General features: G+C 36.1%; 1 protein-coding gene across 2 annotated transcripts in view; it reads right to left on the bottom strand.

The window, feature by feature from the left end:
• Positions 1 to 748: 748 nt before the first annotated feature.
• Positions 749 to 21,635, bottom strand: part of TRHDE (thyrotropin releasing hormone degrading enzyme) — a 206,266-nt gene continuing 185,379 nt past the window's right edge. Inside the window, exons 16-19 of one of the 2 annotated variants that reach the window (XM_015855777.3) lie at positions 10,127 to 10,294; positions 9,504 to 9,644; positions 5,568 to 5,649; positions 749 to 4,528 (exon numbers count right to left, since the gene is read on the bottom strand). In XM_015855777.3, coding sequence (XP_015711263.1) covers positions 4,385 to 4,528; positions 5,568 to 5,649; positions 9,504 to 9,644; positions 10,127 to 10,294 — 535 coding nt within the window. In that variant the 3' untranslated portion in view covers positions 749 to 4,384. The remainder of the gene's footprint in view (positions 4,529 to 5,567; positions 5,650 to 9,503; positions 9,645 to 10,126; positions 10,295 to 21,635) is intronic. The other variant, XR_014942404.1, reaches the window with a different exon arrangement.

Here is a 21,635-nt window from a genome sequence, read left to right as displayed (position 1 = left end):
CAGCTGCCCTCCTGATGCAGGCAGGCTCACGGGCAGTGGATGATACAGCCGGCAGTTTTCAGGCTGCTCCACCTAAGGCTGGGAGAACAGCCTGCATTCAGACTGCTTAGCAGCAGGACAGTGCTTTTACTACTTTGTACTCATACTGACACTGCAGCTGTAAGCCCTGCTTTTGGACAGGTGGCCTGATATGCTGAGTACTTGTATCGAAAGTGGTGGTGAACTGATTATATATATAATCAGTTTCCAAAGCCACACTACTTTCCCTCAAAGAGCAAGTTTCACATTTGACAAAAAGTCTATTTTCACTGACTGCAGTATTGACTATGGTCATGTGGAAAACAAAGACCTTGTTACACAGGTACTTAAAGAAAGCCAACCTCATCATCAGATATCCACTCTATTCTATCCAAAGAATCAGACTGACTAATATTTTATGGGAAAAATATCTCTACAGAAGACTTTTCACACACATACATGTACATACATATGACATTTTCGTCATTCATTTTTTGCTATTTAGATTTAGGTTTAGGTGTATGGTTCAAGATCCTTGCTGTGAAAACTCCTCTCTGCACCACTGGTGATATTTCCTTTGACACTCTAAAGCCCAGTGAAATATCTACAACAGCCAAAAAGCTACATAAAATTCACCTGCAGATCCCATCATGGTATCAGAATTCTTGCTATATTCACTGAAAAGATCATCAAAGGTCACATATTTGAAAGAACTTAATGACATACAAAGTTTTTCCATCAAACTTAAGTCAAATTTAATGTTCAAAGTACTCTCAGTAATGGCAGAAGTGACATTTCATTTCAGAAGCAAGCTTCCTCATTGTTCTGCTCTGGTCACAATTAGCAGCAACTATCACTTTAATAGCTGCCAGCAGAGGATATAAGAATATTATTTCTACCAGCTACAAAGTAATAGGTTGTGAATTTCTGTAGTGGACAGTGTTATAAAAGTACAATAGGTTGCCATATTATTATGACAGCATAAAACTGAGTCTGTTCTTATGCCTTCCTATATGATTTAGTAAGCTGTAGGAATTAATAAGTGCACGGAATCCCAAGTCATGCAAAGGCCTCATCGAATCTCTATAAAACGACTTCTAAGCTTGAATGAGGGTCACATCCACAGAGGTTTCACATTTCACAGCATCTCCTCTCACTGAAAAGAACAAATTTAAATACTGTATTTGAAAATGTGAAAGAGTTTGGGGTATTTGCTTTACTAATCCTAATCCAAATTGTAAAAATGTGCCCATCATTAAATGAGGACAAAGGAAGAAAGGACCAGTAAAGGAGAAAAAATATCTATCAGATAAATAGATATAAATTTTTAAGAAGACTATTAGAGTTTCCCATGGGGTATCACACATAGCTGTGTGGAACTTCTTACAAAAAAAAAAAGTCTTAAGACATGTAATTAAATGCAGGGGGATTGAATATTGTAAAAAGCAGCTATAATTTTGTTGGATTTAGTTCATTTAAATTTCATCCTGATCCAGTGTGAAATAGCATAAATAAAAAATACAAAAATAAAAAGAATAGAGAATTACAAGGGAAAGACTAAGTCAACCTTAATTAGAGTACTAATACAAACATCATTATAATACAAAAATTATAAGCAATACATCAATAGGTATGTATAATAGATACATGTAGGACTTAAAATTTGTGGCAGACCAGTTGCTCAAGGCCACTATAATATTAATATGCATCCAAAACCAGATAAATGTGCAAGAACTTAAATTCTAATGAATGACAATGGAAATGTCTGTGCACTGTGCAGAATACACGGGCTGAATTAAGTTTTCAACTTTGAAACACATCGTTAGTTTGCCCTTTATCAGTGGAAAGGCCCAAAACTTCTATGTGCAGCCTGGAGGTATTTGGCTTAGTCTGTGGTGATGAAAAACAAAAGTCATCAAAGACAATGTTGAACAGAATTTGAAATGGGCAAACCATTATTCACCTTTCTTTTCTCTGAAATCCCCAAAGTAATTCATGTTTGAGTGCTTGGCTTTCTGTGCACTCATTGGATATTATAACTTTGGGCTTACTTACAAATGTAAAGAATATTAGGCTTGTGTTTTTATAATAATAAAACCACATATGTTTTAATTCAGTAGAAATTAAAAATGTGACAGCTACACAGTGGCACTGAGGCTGAGTTTGGTCAACCACATAAAATAATACTCTGCACTTTTAAATGCCTTTCTTTAGAGGATATTCAAGTGCTTTGCTAGCAATAGTCAAGCCTCACAACATCCCTGTGAGGTAGGTAAAATATATAGGAGGAGGAGTAGGATGTCACTCAACATTGACACAATAATATCTCTGGGCACTAGGTTCACTAGTGCTGTAACACAGCACAGAGGTTTAGGGAAACTATAAGGCAAAGAGTTAATAGTACAAGAGCACAGGATTACCTCTTCTTTTGATTATACGTGGTCAAGCTGACATACCCTGGAGCAGATGATCACTGAAGCATTTCATGCACTTAGTCCACAAACAGTACCCTCTGCACACTAACAAACACAAAATAAGAGGCTCAAAGTGGGCGCCCATGACAGTGGTAGGACAGCTTAGTTATAAGATATTTACCAGTTCTTGAGGGAGAGAGAGCCATGGGAATGAGAGCCCAGAAATCAATACTGTCTCCACTCATAACAACTGAAGATGCTGGGTTTTGCTTCTTCTTTTTTTATTTTTTTTTTCCCCACTAATATTTCAATTCACAAACTACTCAGTAAACTTAAGAAACTGATCATTTAAAGCAATTTCCATGCCCTGTGAAGAAAAACAGCAAGATAAAATGTGCATCCTCTAATTTGTCTGACCATGTTTCCAATGTATCGGCAATGATGTGATCAGATGGTTGAGATGGACTGGGCTGGGGTAAAGAAACACTTTTATGCATCTATAATCACCCTCTGAAATGGCTGCAACCTGCCCCCTGTACACTCAGTAGTTTTATTATCTTTTGTTTGTCTTCCTCCATCATGGAGAGAAGAGTGTTTGACCCTAAGATGAATCAGACTTATATTCATTGAATGACACCAATGGTGCAGATGGGCATTGTACAACTAAAAATTTCTACTGCATCACTGATTACTCAGATTAAAAACTGAGGAAAAAGAAAAAAGCAAGTAAGAAAAGTATTACTCATTTAGAACACTCCTATGTGAAATACAAGGAAAGAGAAAAACAGTGTTTGTGGTATTATCCTATACAAATACATACACACACACACATTTCTTTCTTCATATTTCAGTCTTCTAAGTTGGCATAAATGGCACAACCCATATTTGCAAAGACACTGCCCACATGGAGAATATGATCTGTCTGTCACAGTAAATCACTAACGAGCCTGGTCTACTGCATGTGAGAGAGCTGTTGGTTAATTTTGTGTCTTTGGATGGAAAATATTCTCCTTTTTTTCCTAATTCCCATTTAAATCCTATGTCTACTTATAATATTTGTGCATTATCAGCTGCGTAAGTTATTACTGCACAGGTCAGGTGACCCATCATGAATATCACTGCCTTGTAAATTTGCTCAGAAGAAGTGATTAATGGATTCTATAAAATCAATGAAAAGTTCTCCTCGCAGACACCGACTATGTTCACAGCTGAAGTTACATGGTTTCACTGATCAGCAGTGAATAAATTTATAATTATAGTGCATGAACGATGTCCTTTTCTCACATTTTCTCTCTCTCTTCCTCTCCAAGATAATTTAAACATGAGAATATGGAAACTGCAGCTACAATAACTCGCAACTCAAAAAATGAGCTGGTACCTTTGTGACAATCAAAAATCAGTCTAAATGGTGGACTAATTGGCACCTAGTGGGAAAGCTGAATTTATATTTCACACTGCCCTAAGTCATAATCCTGCAGTTCTTCTTCCTTCCTTTCCTTTTGCTCATTGCAACACTGATTGTCGTAGAGAAGTCTTTGTGCTTTGTATAATGCCCACCTTTGATGTAACTGGAATTCACATACAAAATGTGGCTGTTATACATAAGCATGCTAGAATACAGGCAGAGACGGTACACGCATGCACAAAATAGTCTTCAAAGGGTTTTTTGTTTGCTAGTTTTTCTTCAACATTTACATGCACCACTTAATATCATGTTTGGTTGTGTACACTGAGGATCAGGTTTCACAAGAATTCATGACCTTCTCTTCTGAAAAGCTTCTTGACAATTTCACAACAACCCAGTGTAAAAAAACCCAACCCATAATTAAGAAAAAGAAAAAAGAAAACTCCCTGCAATTTGATCTTGTCTTCGTGATTTTAATGCTGAACACTTCTTAAACTTCTTTTCCTTTTTTAGTGCTTCTGGTTAAAAGTTCAGCTGGAAAGACAAGTTAGTGTGTCAAGGATTTTCTTAACCACTGGAATAGTTCTTCCTTATAAAGTCTTTGCCACCGCACATTGGCTTCCACTGTTTCCACAGCACGAGAGAAAGAGGCAGCAGCTCCCTCCTCATAACTCTTTATAAAGTTCTTTAGCTGGAAATACAATTTAACAGGTTAAATTTGCAAGGACCAAAGAAAGTAAATATTTCCAGTTTACATAAACAAGTCAGTCATGTAGGACAAATCTGTTTAATCACTATTGAAGTGTACGTACTGCTACATAGAAAGATTTAATAGGAAATGTAATAAGACAGCAGATTGTCAATTATATATGAAGTAAATGCTTCAAATTGCACTGGAAGTTATTGACATATCAGTGTTGGATCACACTAATACCATTTCCTCTTTTTAACTGTAGCCCAGTTGCTGCACTGCGCAGAGAGCTGGTCTGCTCTGAACTTTTATTTTTACCCGGAGAAACTTAGCTGGGAGCACTGTAAAAGATTCTAATTCAGGTTTATTTGTAAATGTCAGCAAAATGCAGCCTTGATGTTCTTTGGTTTAACCAAACTTTATACCAAATTTACTTCAAGAGTTTATTTACCAAATTGATTTGCAGAATCCTTTTGATGATATAATACAAGTTAATCGTTTAGAAGTGGAGCGGCTGGTTACAGTGGGAAGAGAATGGCAACAAAGCAAGTAGGCATGCATTTGATGAATGCCTGAAACAGATTCTTTCCCTTATGATAAAACTTTGATCTTTTTTCAACAAAGTGAAAAAGCCTCTGCTCTGTTCTCATGTATACTCAAATTATAGCCCTGGCCTCTGGGCTATTATAGCTGATGGCACTGGTGTGCTTTGAATTACTGTTCTTTTTATGTGAGAGCTGCAAGGCTGATCTGCACAGTACGTTGCCAGTTATATTGACTTGGATAAAACTAAGTAGGTTTAGCGACTGTTATTCACAATTAACAAATTTTTGTTTCCTGATGACGCCAAATTCACCTTGTGTATTTAAATCTAATTTTCAACAGCTTTTCTATGGGTTAAAAAGTGAAAAAGACGGTCCTTTTCACACTTTTTTTCAGCTTCTCTGATATTAGCAGTTGCTGAAACATTCTTGCTCCTGCCCTGCTTCATCCTTAAAATAAAAACAGCTTCATGGTCTGGAAGCCATTCAAAAATTACCTCTCTTAGTTCTTCTTCAGTATTGAGGAACTCTGTGACTCCACTGATAAGCTTTGAATTCATAAATAATGCTTCTCCATACCTGCAAGGGCAAAGAAGATGTACAAAGTACAAAGGTCTCGCAAGAGCGAGACCAGACAAAAATGAGAAAGTAATCTTCTATTATGCAAGGGAGAGGACGTGGGATCAATTCTGGAGATCCAAGACAATAGTAGATAACTTTTAGCCAACCACGACTAAGCAGAATGTGCTTAACCTCAGTCACAGATGAGATTTAATTAAAATAAACAATGTTAACAGAAAATAATGCTAAAATAATAAATAGTGTTAAATAGTGCTAAAATAATCCCCTGGGCTATCATGCAACATCTTCAAAGAACCAATTTGTCAATGGAAATTCAAAAGTTTGGGTAAGGAATATTTAGAAGCTGATTTGTAACTGGGTAGGATATTCAGTAACAATCAGCAATGGCATTCTCTGGGCAGCTGCTTTGAAACTGGCCATTCAAATGCTATTCTTCCATCTTGTTCTCCACAAATGTTTTTCGGCTCCTTAAACAAAGCAACTCGAACAATATCGCACCTGAAGTTTTGCATCACAAGTTGGAATAGTCTGTGGGTTGTGTTTTTTTTTCCCTAATGTCTTCAATATGGTGAACGCAATTTCATTGTAAACCAAAAGCAATTCTTTTCAAGTTAGCTGTCATTCAGCACAGCAAGAAGCACTTCACAAATAGTTATCTTTATCTTTATCTGCACATATATCCAAAGAAATATGTAGCTAATTTGAACATGACTGTTTTGAAGATATGGAATTCGGCTCTCATGTCTGACATGCAGAAATAATGCCAACAGACCTCACTGCAATTAGGTTTATCTGAGGGAATAATTCAGTTCACACCATGCTTTTACAAAATGACTGAGAAGAGGAATTGAGAGTTCAAAATAAAATGAAGTAGCACAGTCACAGCTTTCTGTTCTGCTTCTATTAGCCTGAAATTAATTACTCTTACATACCGAGGTACTGTAAGCTAGACAGTCCTTCCAAAAGGGAAGAGATAAAGGGCAAGGGACAGGCACGGGGAGAGGAATAAGAGAGGGAGAGAAAAAGAAAATGCTGCTTTTTGAGAAACTTCTGTCTTGAGGAAGGTATATACTGTGTTGCTCTCTATCTTGTGCTTGTGCGAAGGCAAACTGCTACAGGGATCAAAAATTTTATTCTATGACCACTAATAATTGAATCACTCATGGGTGTTTCAGAAAGTACATGCCTCTTTCCAAAACCTCAGCCACACTAGTGTATAGAGTCATCCAGAGGCAAGAACTGCACTGGTTAATAACCATTATGTATATTTGCTCTAAAGTCAGTCACTAATAGCAATTATAAAATGGAGGAATGGAGGAATTCCTATAATTGACTGTCAAAGTAAATTTTCACACACAGACACTATATGCACGTGTCCAAGTATCACACGATGAGCAAATAGGAATTTGAGCATAATGTTTTCAGTTCTCTTTTTTCACAATTTTTAAATCCTTATAATCTTACTTCTACTGACTTCACAGAAAGACTTACTGGGCACCTTAATCTGTAAGTAGCCTATGTAAAAGCAGCATGAGTACTTTTAAAGACTTCAGACATTATTGATATCTTCTGTGCAATGTGAATACAAGCATAATGTATAAATAAGAAGGGACGACAATATCTGGCTGTCATTCCAATTCTTTGATATGCGGTGTTTTAAAGTTAGAGGAAATATCATTATAGCATAATTTTGCCCTCAGCTATTTCTTATTATCTCATACATCAACACCTTCTCTAGTAAATTCAATTGAAAATACCATAGAGATATCACCTTATTATATTAATGTTTATTACAGAGTATTATAGTTTTACATAAAATTAAATGATTAATTATAATGGTAGGAAAAAAAATGTCTTGAGACAGAGTACACTTGAGCTATAATTCAGCAATAAAGCTTGCATTTTATAAATGTAGTAATGTAGCAAGCTTAAATCAGAAGCCTAATTCTGCATTTTATTATGTGTTTCACTGGATTGTAAGGAATAAAGTGTTAGAACAATTCCTCGCTCTGAAATACTTTGTAGAAGATTTTAATCTGTAATTACAGATTGAAGTTATTTTCAATAAACACTGTTTAAGTACAGCTTGCATGAAGCACTTCACTCCACTGCATCGAATCCTTTGGCCATTACAGAAACTCCATCGGATGTCCCTTTCAGAAAAACTGCACAGGGTGAATGGAAGCTGCTACAGTCCTTTTGTTGGCTCTGAACTGTGTCTAGAGATCAAACTCTGTATGAAATAAAAAGTCAGTGCTGGGCAAAGAGACAGACTCTGTTATTTTCTCATTATTAAAAAAAAAAAAAAAAAAAAAAAAAAAGGACCTTAGCAGGTTTTCAGTGAGGCCCAAATAGTTTAGGCATAAATCACTACATAAATCCCCGAAGGAAGAAAAAAATACAAGCTGCTACTCTGAGCATAATAAATTGCACTGGGTTGCATAATAATAATGGTTTTGCCATGAACTTTCTGAGTAAAAGTCCAGTTTCAGAATAATCATACCAGCAGCAGTGGAGGACTACCAGTGTAGAGGGTTGTTAGTGTAGTATAGTTAGGGTAGTATGGTAAGGTTGTGGTTGGACTTGATGATCTTAAGGTTTTTTCCAACCTGAGTGATTCTATTATTCTATGACTATTAATTTTTAAACTCTTCAGTAGTTTTATAGCTTTCACGAAATACGTTCCTGCAATGTAAACTCTCCAAACCAAATTTCAGTTCAAACTTGTTTTCCTAGCCAAGCTTCCTCTAAAACCTATAAAATATACTATAAAATATTATCCAAAATAGCATGAACAAGTTTTTGAATTTTTAGGGAAGCTGCATAGTCTCTGAGTTTCCTTAACTCTTCTTTTGATGATGTGAAACACTGCAAATTTGTGCATCTATTTAGTAAGGATAAAGATTTAGTTAATTAAAAACCGCATTTTAAATGCATTATTTAAAATACTCTGTACTATAATAGAAGACTTCCCACAGAATGGAACAGTTCTCCTACTTTTTTGGTCATATCTATCAAAACCATGAGGGTGGCCTAGCCTCAGGTCCTAATTTCTTGGACACCTGCTTTTGAGAACTTGAACTTCATCTGAGCTATGGGCCTTTCTAATCTGTCAATATGAGTTGCGGTGCTGTGAAATCTTTCAGACCATATGGCTGTTCATAAATAACTAAAGAAACTTCTCATTCATTGAATTAATATCAAGATCTTCATCAAAAAAATGATTTTCAAACGTTGACTATGCATCTGAGAAGGAGGATGTTGCATGTGTTCAAAGGATTCACTGTGCTCACGGTGTAAGGAGCAAACCCATCTTCTTCCTGTTCATTTATATTTAATTCCAAATGATGCTCTTCAGTTACTTAGAACTAAACTGAAACACAGCACAGAAGGAAAGCTTCAGAAATCCTTCTGAAAACAGAAATTTTCAAAAAGAGTTTGGCTTTGTTCCCTACCCTCCACGCTCTCAATGGTAGTTGAACTACTGTGTTTGAAACGATTTTTTTCTATCAGACTTAAAACAAGCTAAATTCCTTTGGGAACTACTGCTTTTTTATCTACATAGAAGTAAAATTGCAGCATTTGACACACAGGCGGAATTCATTACCTTAAGCACAGACACAATACAGTAATACATATACATACAGATGATTGTTAAGGGAGAAAAGTTTCTAAGTGTGATAGGAATGAATAAATTTGTGACTTACATGTATGTACTTCATATTTAGACACATATCTATACACAGAAAAAGAGAATGGAACTGGTTTGGGAACACACATAAATGCGTACACATACAATACAATACAAAAACAAGAAAATGAACAAAAATTTCATATATTTTTTATCTTACCTGGCATTTAATATTTTCCATTTTTCTCTGAAAAACTTCCAAGCAAGATCTCTTCCATGTGGATTTCGAGCTACATGGATTATCACATCAATTGCATCCTGATCCAGGACAACTTCTGAGTTGAGAGACAAATTCAAAAGTCTGGAAGGAGAAAAAAGGAAAAAAAAATCCTCTTTTGTTTGGTCAACACATACAGTAACAACAGCACATCTAAACACTCTGAAAAAATATAGCCACTGCCAAATTATTTAAGTCTTCAAGTAAGTTTTGTGGTTTATTTCTAAAGTCCAGACATGTCTATAAATCTGAAAAATCTTTAGTGCTGGTATTGTATGCTGGTATTTCTAAAGGTCGCATAACAGGAGGGATGCAAAATATTTCAGTAAGAGCTGAGTGGAAACTTTCATGCCTATTTTTATGAAATCAATAAGATCAGACTGGTCAATACATTTACAAAATGAGTATGCCAATAATATATATTTATACATATATATATATAAGATTTCAAACATTGCTAATGAGCATAAGACAATTCAGAAGTCAAATAATGCATTATTTTTCATGTTTACTAATAAAATAACATGAAACAATTTAAATAGAAATCTGTACATAATTTTTTATACCTGTTAAGCAAGTTTCTGTCATCACTGCAAGTTAAGGCTTCTAGTAATATTTTCTTCTCAGACACTGCTAATGTAGAGTGAAATTTCATCCAAATGAACTCCCATACATCTTCATCCATCAGTGAAACTCCTGTACAGTAGACAATGTCTCTCACATTAAGTGGGATTCTGAAAAAGAAATCAGCCATTGCACTCAGATAAATAAGAAGCCTCCTGATGTTGGAAACTAAGGAAGAACATCACTACTTTTAGGAGAATCCAATTGCAACTGTTTTTGTGCAAAACTATATTTCCATCTCCTAAATCCACAAAAAACTTGCCCAGACATTCTGATGGATTTTATAATAGGTAATGCATGTTTGCCATTCCTTTCATAACCCCGTCACAGTGACAGAAGAATCTAAATCACAGCTGTCCAGCTCATCAACATGTAATGTATCATGTAACCTGCAGGACAGGTAACATAAGCTCTGCAAATTAATATGGGATCTTATCAGCCTGCTGCTGGGCTCTGCGCCAAAACTCCTCCTTCTTTCCTTACTACTGAGGTTTTAAAATGAGAGCTGATCAGCTCTCATTGCTTGTGCTGCCAAGTGCCCCATCCTCATTCAGTAACATACAAGTAAAGAAATAAAATTACATCTAAAAATGATGTTTTCAGGAGTAAAGAAATATAGAGATCTGGTCATTTACTCAGATTATTAATACTAATACAAAAACTACTATGCTATAGGATGGTTGTAAAATGATATGCTACTCCAATACAATAAATAAAGAATGAAACAGCCTCTTGGAGCCAAATTCTGAACTTGTATAGGATATGCATTTATACCATTTTCTTCTAACAAGATCTCAGCTGAGCTTTCAGTTTTCTACTCTGCTTACGTTTCCTATATAAGTATAGAAATTAAAACAATTGCCAGCTGAAGGGTGTTCCTACAGGTAAAGCCCCTTCTCAGAGAAGCATGTCATTTGCAGAAAATGCACCCTCCTACTGCTTGTAAAAATCGTACCAAAATACCATTCGCTAGTTACTAATGGCTGGCTTAAATCACTTCTAGAACTTCACATGCAAGACCTCTTTAGAGAATACAGAAGTACAAAATGCTGCTGTCAGTGTCTGCACACTAATACAGTCAGACAGAGAATTAAATTTTCACTATAAAATTTGACATCAGATCTTACATAGCACAGAAAGAACCTTTCATCAGAATGTAAAGATTTTCACCGATGTCTCACACCACAGACTACATCATGTTACTCAAGAACCAAAAAAGTTCTTTAACTCTCATATATTTCACCTCCAGAAAAAAAGTCTTTTCACAGAAACATTCTATTGTCAGCCCTCTTTAATGGTGCTTTTGTAAAAATAAAAATGAAAAACTTCAGCTGATCCTTCTGATCACTCTTGAATGAGTGATGAGGAAAATGAAAGCAACCTTGTTTTTAATATTTCAAAGTTTTGGTTGCTCATCACTTCTGGAGGCAGGAGGTCATATATTCATGACTGTGAAGGGCTGAAGATTGTTGTTGCCTCTAAGGTGTTAACGAGTCACAACAGCTTAACAGTTATGACCTTACTTGAGAAAAAGAATAAAAAGAATATGAAACTAAATAAAAGCAAATTGGAAAGAAAAAGTGGACCCCCTTATCCTCCTGGCTAAAGAACTTCACGCAATTGATGCCTATTGCTTTTCTGCTACCCTTAACTGCATGTGCCTCTGCAGGTCCAGATGCAGACTGCCACATGAATTTTGCTTATGCAGAGTGGACAAAGCTCAAGATAGAGCTGCTTCTTGGAGAATTTTTCCTCAGAGGTATCTGTAATACTGTTGAGGTATTTTGCATTTTACACAGACAAACTCCAATACTTATTCAGGAGCAAACTCTCCAAAGCAAAGCTAAAAGAATACGCAAGAAAAATGTAACCTGTTATGAAATTCCTAGTAATACAGAACATTTAATTAAACATACCACATACTTGCAATATTGCCTTCTAAGGCAAAATTAGAGGTGCAATGGCTCACCTTTGCCATGAACTTCTGCCATCTAGCCAGGGCAGACTGGTGCCATAGTGCAGATCCCAGCATGGCTCAATATCTGTTTGTTTCCTTTTCTCCCATCACCAAATCAACTCCCATCCCCAGCTGTCCCACATAATCACCATCCTTGTCCACATAATCATCTCCTATTTCAAGCATTAATGAGTCTCAACAGTTTGGTTCCTCTTAAAAAAAGCAAATGCAAAATAAATTGTATATAATAGCTGATTATAGAAAATTAAGACTCTATGTTTGAACAAAAGAAATTGAGAAAGACTAATACAGCACATAGTTAGGTACCACCATTGGCTTATATTAGTAGAGATGACAGTCAGCACTTTCTTCAAAACTGGAACTCTGTCAAACCTATGGTTCAGTGGCTACAGTAATGTTAATGTGCAGCCACATACACATACACAGCATACAATGTGAAAGTGATAATTTTTATCATGCCATGATTTTCAGATTCACTGGGTTCTATGTCCTTAAAGAACAACTTACTTACCAGCTAATATATATATATTTTATATATATATATATATATATATATATATATATATATATATATATATCCTTTTATTTTGGGATTTAGGTTTTAATACATTGGAAAGAAACATAAGAGCAAATGCTAAATTAAAGAAAGTAGGGGACCAAGCAACTCATTGTCCCAAATCTGTCTCAACACACGGTATCCTATATGAAGAACAACTGAACCCAGCCAAGACTTATATCACTGCCAGAAGGGCTTCATATCTTGACACACAAACACTAAATCATTTTTTAAAAGCGCATGTAATTTTTGCTGAGCTTTGCCAGAAGAAATACTTTCATTTACTGCAAGTGATGCAATTCAGCCAACAGATACTCTATAAGGCACTGGAAAAGGCAATTCTTTTTAGGCTGATTGTGCCGTTCATTATAGTAGGAAGGAAGTGTATGCTGGAGGGACCGCCACTTTGCTTTTGGGTATAGCCATCAACTCAAAGCAGACGCTGAACCCCAGAAAAGTTGACATTCCTCACTCATGAGGCATATATTTTTTCAGTTTGCAACAAAACATATCAACTCCATAGGCTTTCCAAGCTAGGCCATATTAAGGGATGTTCCTTACATCTGAAGGGATTTAAGCAGGAGTGCACTCAGTGACAATAGGCTCAATTGCATGCTCTAAGGAGGAAGAAGGACTTAGACAAGTGATGGCTCTGATTCCATACTTGCAGTCTGGTCACCAGGTTCAATGCTAAAAAAGACTACTGTGACTGCAACTGAATTTGAGCATCATACTCTCAGCATTGCAGTCACTCCAGGGAAAATTTTAGTGAATAAATTAAGTCATTAAGACAGTGCAGAAAGAAAAAAAATATCAACCCCCCACAAACCAAGATATAAAAACAAATATTGAATTTAAAATTGCTACCTTTAAGAAATTATGAAACTTACAGCTATGAAAAGCTACAAATTACTCCTCTGAGAGTTTCATAACCAACTGTAGCCAGTGGGGTTTTTATTTGTGGAAATGAAAATTGTTTATGAAAATGTGAATATCCCCAAAGTAATTTTCTTTAACTATTGCCTCAACAGAGAGCCTTCTAATTGAATTTTCTCTACGTGTAGAGATTTTTGCTCCTTCTCCTCTGAAATCATTATGGGCCAGTATTTCATCATTATCTAAACATGCAAAACCTCCCTAGTCTATAGTCTTTTTAAATTATGTAGCTTAATGGAAAATGTTTTTCCAAAATCACAGTTCCATGCCATTGGATCAGCACATGGAACGTTAGCCCACTGTATTAACTGAATCAAGTGGATAAAATTAACTATTGTTTCAGTACTGCTTAGGAAGTAACACTGCAGAACGTATCCCCTTGTTACATTAAACCTCATCTGGGCCTTCAAGGATGCTTTCATTTTTAAAGAACTAACATGATTGATGGATACTTCAGAAGAATAAAAATAAAGATTAACTTTTGAAAGCATCACTTTAAATGGCTTTTATTTGAACAGTGATTCAATTTACTTAACTTTATTTTTCTTGCTTAAGAGAGATGACTCTGAGAATGAAATATGTGGCTAGCAGAGCTCATGTTTAAAAATTAAATACTTTGGGGAAAAAAAGTGAAAATTTAAACAGCTAGAAAAAAATTAATTAAAATCGTGCTGTGCCTTTATAGGGATTTTTTTTTTTTTTTCTCCAGAGCAAATAACAAAGCTCTACAATGAGCTAAGAATAATCTTCTAAGTTACAATTAATTGGTACATACTTGCTCCCATTTAAAGTATGTTCTAACAATTGGAGATACATTTATAAAATTGAACCATAATTATTTATCTTCTGGGCAAACCGTGTTCTGATTTTTTAAAGTGTAATTGCACACAGTTTAGGCTTCTTTGATTAAGAGACAAATTTCAATACCATTTAGGGTAATATTTGACAAAGAAAATTAATCAGAAACATTCTTCTTTATTTTTGGAACTATTTAACATTTAACTTCGGTCTATTTTTCTTGATGACTGTATTTATAGTCTTATTTAATAGGTTACAATGCCCAGATAAGAATGGAATAATGGAATATTATTACTTTGTTTGCAGATGGGTAATCCAGATTCTGCTTCAAGTAGCAGCACCATGCAAATTTTATTTTCTGAGATGGTAATCCCAAAATTTATACTTTTATTTGCTATTACAAACTTCAGGAGTACCACTGGTGCACACAAAGGAGAGGAACACACATCCACACATCCACAGCACACATCCAGACAGAAAATCAAGAGCACAATTTTCCCTTGAAAAGCAAATCAGAGTTGTGATGGACTTGATATTTAATTGCCATTCTTACACTGAATCCCTGGGATATTAACTGACATGATACATTGCCCAGGTAGGTTGTGGAGTCTCCCTCCTTAGAAACCTTCAACAGCTGCCTGGATGTGGTCCTGAGCAATCTGTCACAGGTGGCCCTGCTTGGGCAGATGTTAGCCCAGATGACCTCCAGACATCTCTTCTAAACTAAAACATTCTGTGATTCTGTTATTTTGTTATATGTCTGCTCAGGATGGCAATGCTATGAATACCACGTCTCCTCATTCCCAGACCTTCAGGAATCATGTAGGTCTGACTGAGGCCTGCAGAGAACATATAATACCTCAGGTGATGCATACTGCTATTGGTCCTTTCCCCTCCTGCAGCAGAAATCCCACACCTGAACATAGTGCTAGCACACTGAATATATTCACCATTGATTTCAGTCTTAGTGGTGAGTTAAGCACTTCTTTGTGAGACTGAGCAACAAATAGTTCTTCCTTTGCCCTTTATGAACATATATTGCAACAAAAAAATATGGTCCTTTCTGTTCAATTTTTTTACAGAGTTGTGGAGAGGTCACTCCTGAAAAATAGGAGAAGAAATTATGCAGCTTCTAAGGATCTCAGACTAGTTATTGCTAATCCATATATTGCTATATATAGGGTCCTCTTTCTTTTTTTTTCTTGGGGGGAGGGCAGGTGGAGTCACACACAGAAGTCAGAAGATAAAATGTTCCTTGAACCCCACAAAACCCTGTTCTGCCTTTTACAAGACTAGATCCTCCCACTTTTCAGGCATACTACCCAGGTGGTCTTTCAAAGTGTTAACTTGATTAACTTGCACACTCAATACTGCTTTCTTCCTCCTTAAACAGTTTTATTGACTGGATTGCAAGATTCTATGCAGATGTAGTAGCAGCCTATTAATTAGCTAGATCATTTCAGTAGCATCAGTTGACATTTGCTGGCAAAGCTCCAATAACATTTCAAAATGCATGAATTACTATGCCTCATCTTTTTTTCAGTAATTAAAACTTCTAAGGTATGAGAACACAGAACGAGGGATGCATTTTATTGTTTTATATTTATCAGACATTCATGTGTGAAAAAAATTAAAATAACTCTTTTTATTCATGTTTTCTACTAATGATATAAAAAAAATAACTGGTGGGTATCAAACCTGTGAAGAAAAGCAAAAAAAATAATTTGGTGGCCACATTTCCACAAACATTTATGTAGGTTGTTAAACTCTGGTACACTTATAAGTTGTTGCAAGATGGTAGCACTAATGCACACCAGGGAAACAAAGCAACACAACTGTATGTCTCAAATCATCAGAGAGAAAATTAAGGGAGGAGGAATAGAAAAGAAAAAAATGCTTAGTTTGAAAAAACATTTGATTTTCTACCACTTAAGCCAGGCTTCATTGAAATTGATCTCAATTAATGACTGGTAATTTGTGCTGTTTACCATCCCTCAGATCTATGGACAGTATCATTTATAGACATGCTAAAACCACTCCTGCAGTGTAATTTCCTTTTTTTTTTTTTTTTTTTCTTTTGGTGGAATTTCCATTGAGCAGTTAAAGGTCCATCCAAGTAAGCAGACTGTCAATTTAGGCAGCTGGATTAACGTGAATCCATTGTCCCTTGCAGAGTAAATATAAATTCTGCACAGCAAGTGTGGGGATTTAGAATTCCCAAATAAGGTTCATTGGTTACTTCTGTCTTTGTTCAAATTATGTGAGGGAAGTCATCTTAGTCAATTACTTGCATCTTTCTTATGACTGACAAAAAATTAAATAGTGCTCCAAACAGTCACAGCCATTGTTAATAAATGAAGTCTTTAAAACAGCAAACATAAAAGCTCACACATGCATTATTACACTTCAAAAATAAAATGAGGTAATTGAGTTGTAGGACACAATCATCCAAGATCCTGATTTTATTTTATTAGTAACCAAAGCCATAAAAATGGTTGACCTGCATGACATACAAAAACCTGTATGTTTCCTGACATATATCTCAGGGATGGAACAAGAAAATTCATGGCACATTCTCATTCCATATCTCTCCCACCTCAGTACCTTAAAAGTCCTTAGAATTTGTTAGAGACCAGAGGTTTCAATCTTCTGGATTTTCATTAAGCACTGTCTGTCTCACTCTACCTTTCCTTAATCGTTAAGATAGAGGAATGCAACTTTAATTGACCAATGGGGTACAGAATGGATGCTGACTTCAGTTCACTCCAGTACAGCAGTCAGTACTCCGCTGCAAACATTATCTATTAATGTAAGCACTGCTTCTATTATAGAAGAGAAAACCAGTGCCTTCCTATCTCCTGTTAGAAAATGTATACTAAAGTCATACTCAGAACGGTAAAAAAAGGGGGGGGGGGGGGGGGGGGAAGTACTAAAAAATGAGTATTTTACATTGCCCCTGCTTATGAAATAACACAGTAAAGCTTAGTTATGCTGATTAAGAATTAGTAGATTGTTATCAACCATAAGGTCAGTATAGCAGGTCCAAGGACAAGAGAAACTGGACATACAAACACCAGAATTTCTTTCAATTTACGCAAGGTTAAAATATTGGATCTTCCCAGTATTTTCCATTGATGATATCTACAAGACAGTATTCTTAAGTAAAAAAATAAATAAATCTGATCAGGGCACTTGTGACAAAATAATTAAAAACATGTAAAAAGTGCATTAAATCTAAAATCTCTTAGGGTGACATAAAGTCCAGATCAAAAAATTGAATCTATTAGATGCTTTCCAGGGGTATTGAGGAACCAGAGCAATTAATTATGGTAATTTGGTTTTGTATTTAGAATACAGCCACTAATAAATAGTAATTTTATAGCAAATTTATAATGAAGAAAATATAAGAGCAGACCAAATTTGCTCTGAATAAGTATGGGTCTTCCAATGACTTCAGTGTCATTGGACATTCAGTGTCTCAGAGAAACATCAGCATGAAATTCAGTCTGTTGCAGTACAATCATCTCCCACCGCTCACTGCTGCCCATTAGCAAAACAATTGCACCACCATAACACTAGCCAAAAAAGAACACAAGGATGACTTTAATTGCTGAAAGAAAAATTAGTCATCTCACTTCAAAGTAGCTTTTTCACTTGTTCACATATTCATGCTAACCTGTCCATCCTCAACATAGCATATCTTCACAGTCCATTTCGCAAGCAGAAATACATTTGGGGCAACTTGCAGCTAATGGACGGTAACAGCAACCGGATGAAAATCACGCCTGCAACCTACAGGGAGTTCTGCAAAAGCACACTTGTGTCTATGGATAAGTTACGATTTGAGACATCCTACTGTGTATTAGCACGTTAACCGTTGTTCTGATATCTCCTGTCAGGAGTTTACAGATTGCAGCTCACCCATACAGTTTTTCCTGAACCTCAGAAATACACATTTACTCAGTCTATCCAAGGCAAAATGTCTGAAAATGCTAATCCTCTTAGAAATGAGTTTTTCTTTCAGAATAGAAATGCAGTGAAGGTTAAAGGGGTTAACAAGGATGATTCTCAAGCTCAGGCAGGCATTGTATGGTAATTTTGTTAATTTTTTAGGCTGAACCACAATGCTGTTATATCTAAGGACTGTGAATAATGTATTTCTTCACACATGAAAGAGCTTCACAGGGATGAGCCCTGTTAAATGAAGGTAGAAGCAAACATCTTAATTTTCAGCCAACGGTAGATTCTTGTATAGCATTCTACTGTTGACTGAATTCCAGTAACCTTATGTTCTCAAACTACCAGGGAAATTTTAACATGCTTACATGTTTTGAACTAAGCTTATATTCTTCTAAACATCAGCACAGAAGCTTCAAGTTTCCAGTGCATCAGTATAGGAATGGCATATATACCAAGTTGGCAGAGCAAAAATGTTACTCTTTGTATTGAGTCAGAAGTCAATGCAGTCTTTCAAGCAAAACTTTTCAGAGACTTCAGCAATTTTAGAAGAGAAAAAATTAAATTCCATGACTAAAAAGATAATAGTATATAACTTCAAGTTATGACCTGATCTCAGGTTTTCAGCTAAAAGAAATAGCTGCATCATTTTAACAATTGTAGGGATTAAAATATAAATTCTTAGACCGGTACAACCAGATGTCTTGTCTTATTAGATCCACTTAAATGATTATATGCCTTTGGACTGCTGCTTCTACCTAGAGCCACGCTTTTCTTCAGTTATGTTTCTCATTTTTCCTTTTAAAGATGGTAGTGAATAATCCCAACCCTTTACATAATAAATAATCTTGATATTTCAGGTATTCAAGCCTTCTTCTGTCAGATTAATGCTCTCATCTTTAGGCAGGAGAGATGAATTATTTCTCTTGCTAATTAAATAAGACAGTTCAGTTAGAGAAGTGTGCTGTGGTGCCTTAAGCCAGCCCCAGATATTGACACACAAAAAGCTTGAGATGAGTCAGCACCATGTGCTTGTGGCTGGGAAGGCCAACTGTATTGTGGGCTGCACAGGAGGGATGGCAGCAGGGTAGGGGAGTGGATTGTCCCCCTCTTGTTTGCCCTCATAAGGCTCCACCTGCAATCCTTGTGTCCAAGGCTGGGATACACAGAACAAGCACAGAGCTATTGGAGCAGGTCCAGAACAGGGCACAAAGATTATCAGAGCACCTCTCTTATGGAGACAGACTGAGAAAGCTGGGCTTGTTCAGCCTGGAGAAGGTGCTGGGGAGATTCCATTGTGGTCTTCCAATACTTACAAGGAGCTTACAATCAAGAGAAAGACAGACTTTCTATAGGGATATTGATAGGATATAGGGAAACAGTTTTAAACTAAAAGACGGAAGATTTAGGTTATTTGTTAGAATCATAGATTCATAGAATGGCCTGGGTTGAAAAGGACTAGAATAATCAACTAGTTTCATCAAATCTCCTCATAGGAAGGGCAGTTCCAAACATATGATTCTGTCCAGTGAGCCAGGCATCCAAAAATGAGCCACTGCAACACTTAAGCCACTTATCAGATTAAAGACTTTCAAGCCTCACAGTTGATTTTCACTTTTGTGCATGGAGGCTCATGTTGCAGATCACTGTTATTTACTAATTCCTTAGGAAAAGCTGAACTGCTATGGTTGGAATGGAAATCTAATGGATTTTTTCAAATAATGCTGGAAATACAGAGAGTACTTTTTGCTTTGTATTATAAATGACCACTATTTTACTTCATGAACGGCGGTAAATTATTTGCACAGTAAAGAACATGTAATTACAAAGTACAAACAGTAACTGATAATTATGATCATTTCAATACCCTACAGTGAAGAGTAGCTGGTAATTAATTTCTGGACCTACCAGACTAAATATAATTAGTAGGAACCTCAGAAACTGCAGGCATACACTGGTAAAACAGAGTTAGACATCGCTGTATTTTTCTATATTACCCAACACTTCATCCACAATGAAATTATTCAAGCAAAACAGAAACTCGTTTCATAAGAGCTTCTAAAAATCTATAGATTAAAAACATGGCAAAAAGTTATGAATTTTAGCATTTATACAGCATTAGTTATTAGGCATTCTGTTATGCTCATTCAAAATTTGACTGAAGTAGCTGCCAGAGAGTCAACAACCCCCTTTACATGGTTTACTGTCTGTACACTTACATGAACATTTACACTCAATATTACACTGTTTTTGTATTGATTAGGATCTTGGGACACAAGCCTAATTCACTAGCCTCATTCTAGTATATGTTTCTTGTGAATTATTTCACAGTATGAAACATCTTATTTCTCAAATAAAGATTGTTGGAAAAGTTGCAAATTAGTCTTTACTTTTGGTTTCATAGTCAAACTCAATTTAGACCTGTATGCCAGAATCTTGAAAATACTCCTAACTTACTTTTTACACAAAACCTCTCCAACATTTCTTGCTGGAGACAGTACCACCTAATTCCCTTCTTTATTTTCAGAACAGTTTAAACTGAATAAAGGTGATACGTGGTACCTCTATGCAAAAGGAATCTGATCATTCAGAAGTGAGAAAACATTGACAGATTTTAAAATATAGGCTGACTGGATGTCTACAGACTTGCTAATAGAATCATAATATTGTAGAATCCTCAGAGTTGTAAGAGACCTTTAAAGATCATCTAATCTAACTCTCTGCAGTCAACAGGGACACTCACAGCTAGATCAGGTTTTTCAGAGCCTGGTCCAGCCTGGCGATGAAAGTCTCCAAGGATAGGGACTTCCAACACCTCTCTGGGCGACCTATTCCAGTGCTTCACCACCCTCAGCATAAAAGGCTTCTTTTCTTATATCCAACCTAAATTTGCCCTCTTTTAGTTTGAAACCAGTTCCCCTTGTCCTGTCACCACAGACCATGCTGAAGAATCTGTCCCCTTCATTCCCGTTGCTTCTCTTCAGATACTGAAAGATCACTCTCAGTTCTCACCAGAGCCTACTCTTATCTAGGCTGAACAACTCCAGCTCTCTCAGCCTGTTCTCATAGGAGAGGTGTTCCATTACTAGGATTATTTTTGTGGCCCTCCTTTGGATGCACTCTAATAGATCCATATCTCTTCTGCTCTGAAGACTCCACAGATGGATGCTGTACCTCAGGTGATGCCTTGCCACCAGAGCAGAGGGGCAGGATCACCTCCCTTGAC

The sequence above is a fragment of the Coturnix japonica genome, chromosome 1, assembly GCF_054131305.1.
Source record: "Coturnix japonica strain WE chromosome 1, WE-NBRP24, whole genome shotgun sequence".
NCBI classification, from domain to species: Eukaryota; Metazoa; Chordata; class Aves; order Galliformes; family Phasianidae; genus Coturnix; species Coturnix japonica.
This window is presented reverse-complemented; position numbering and strand designations above follow the sequence as displayed.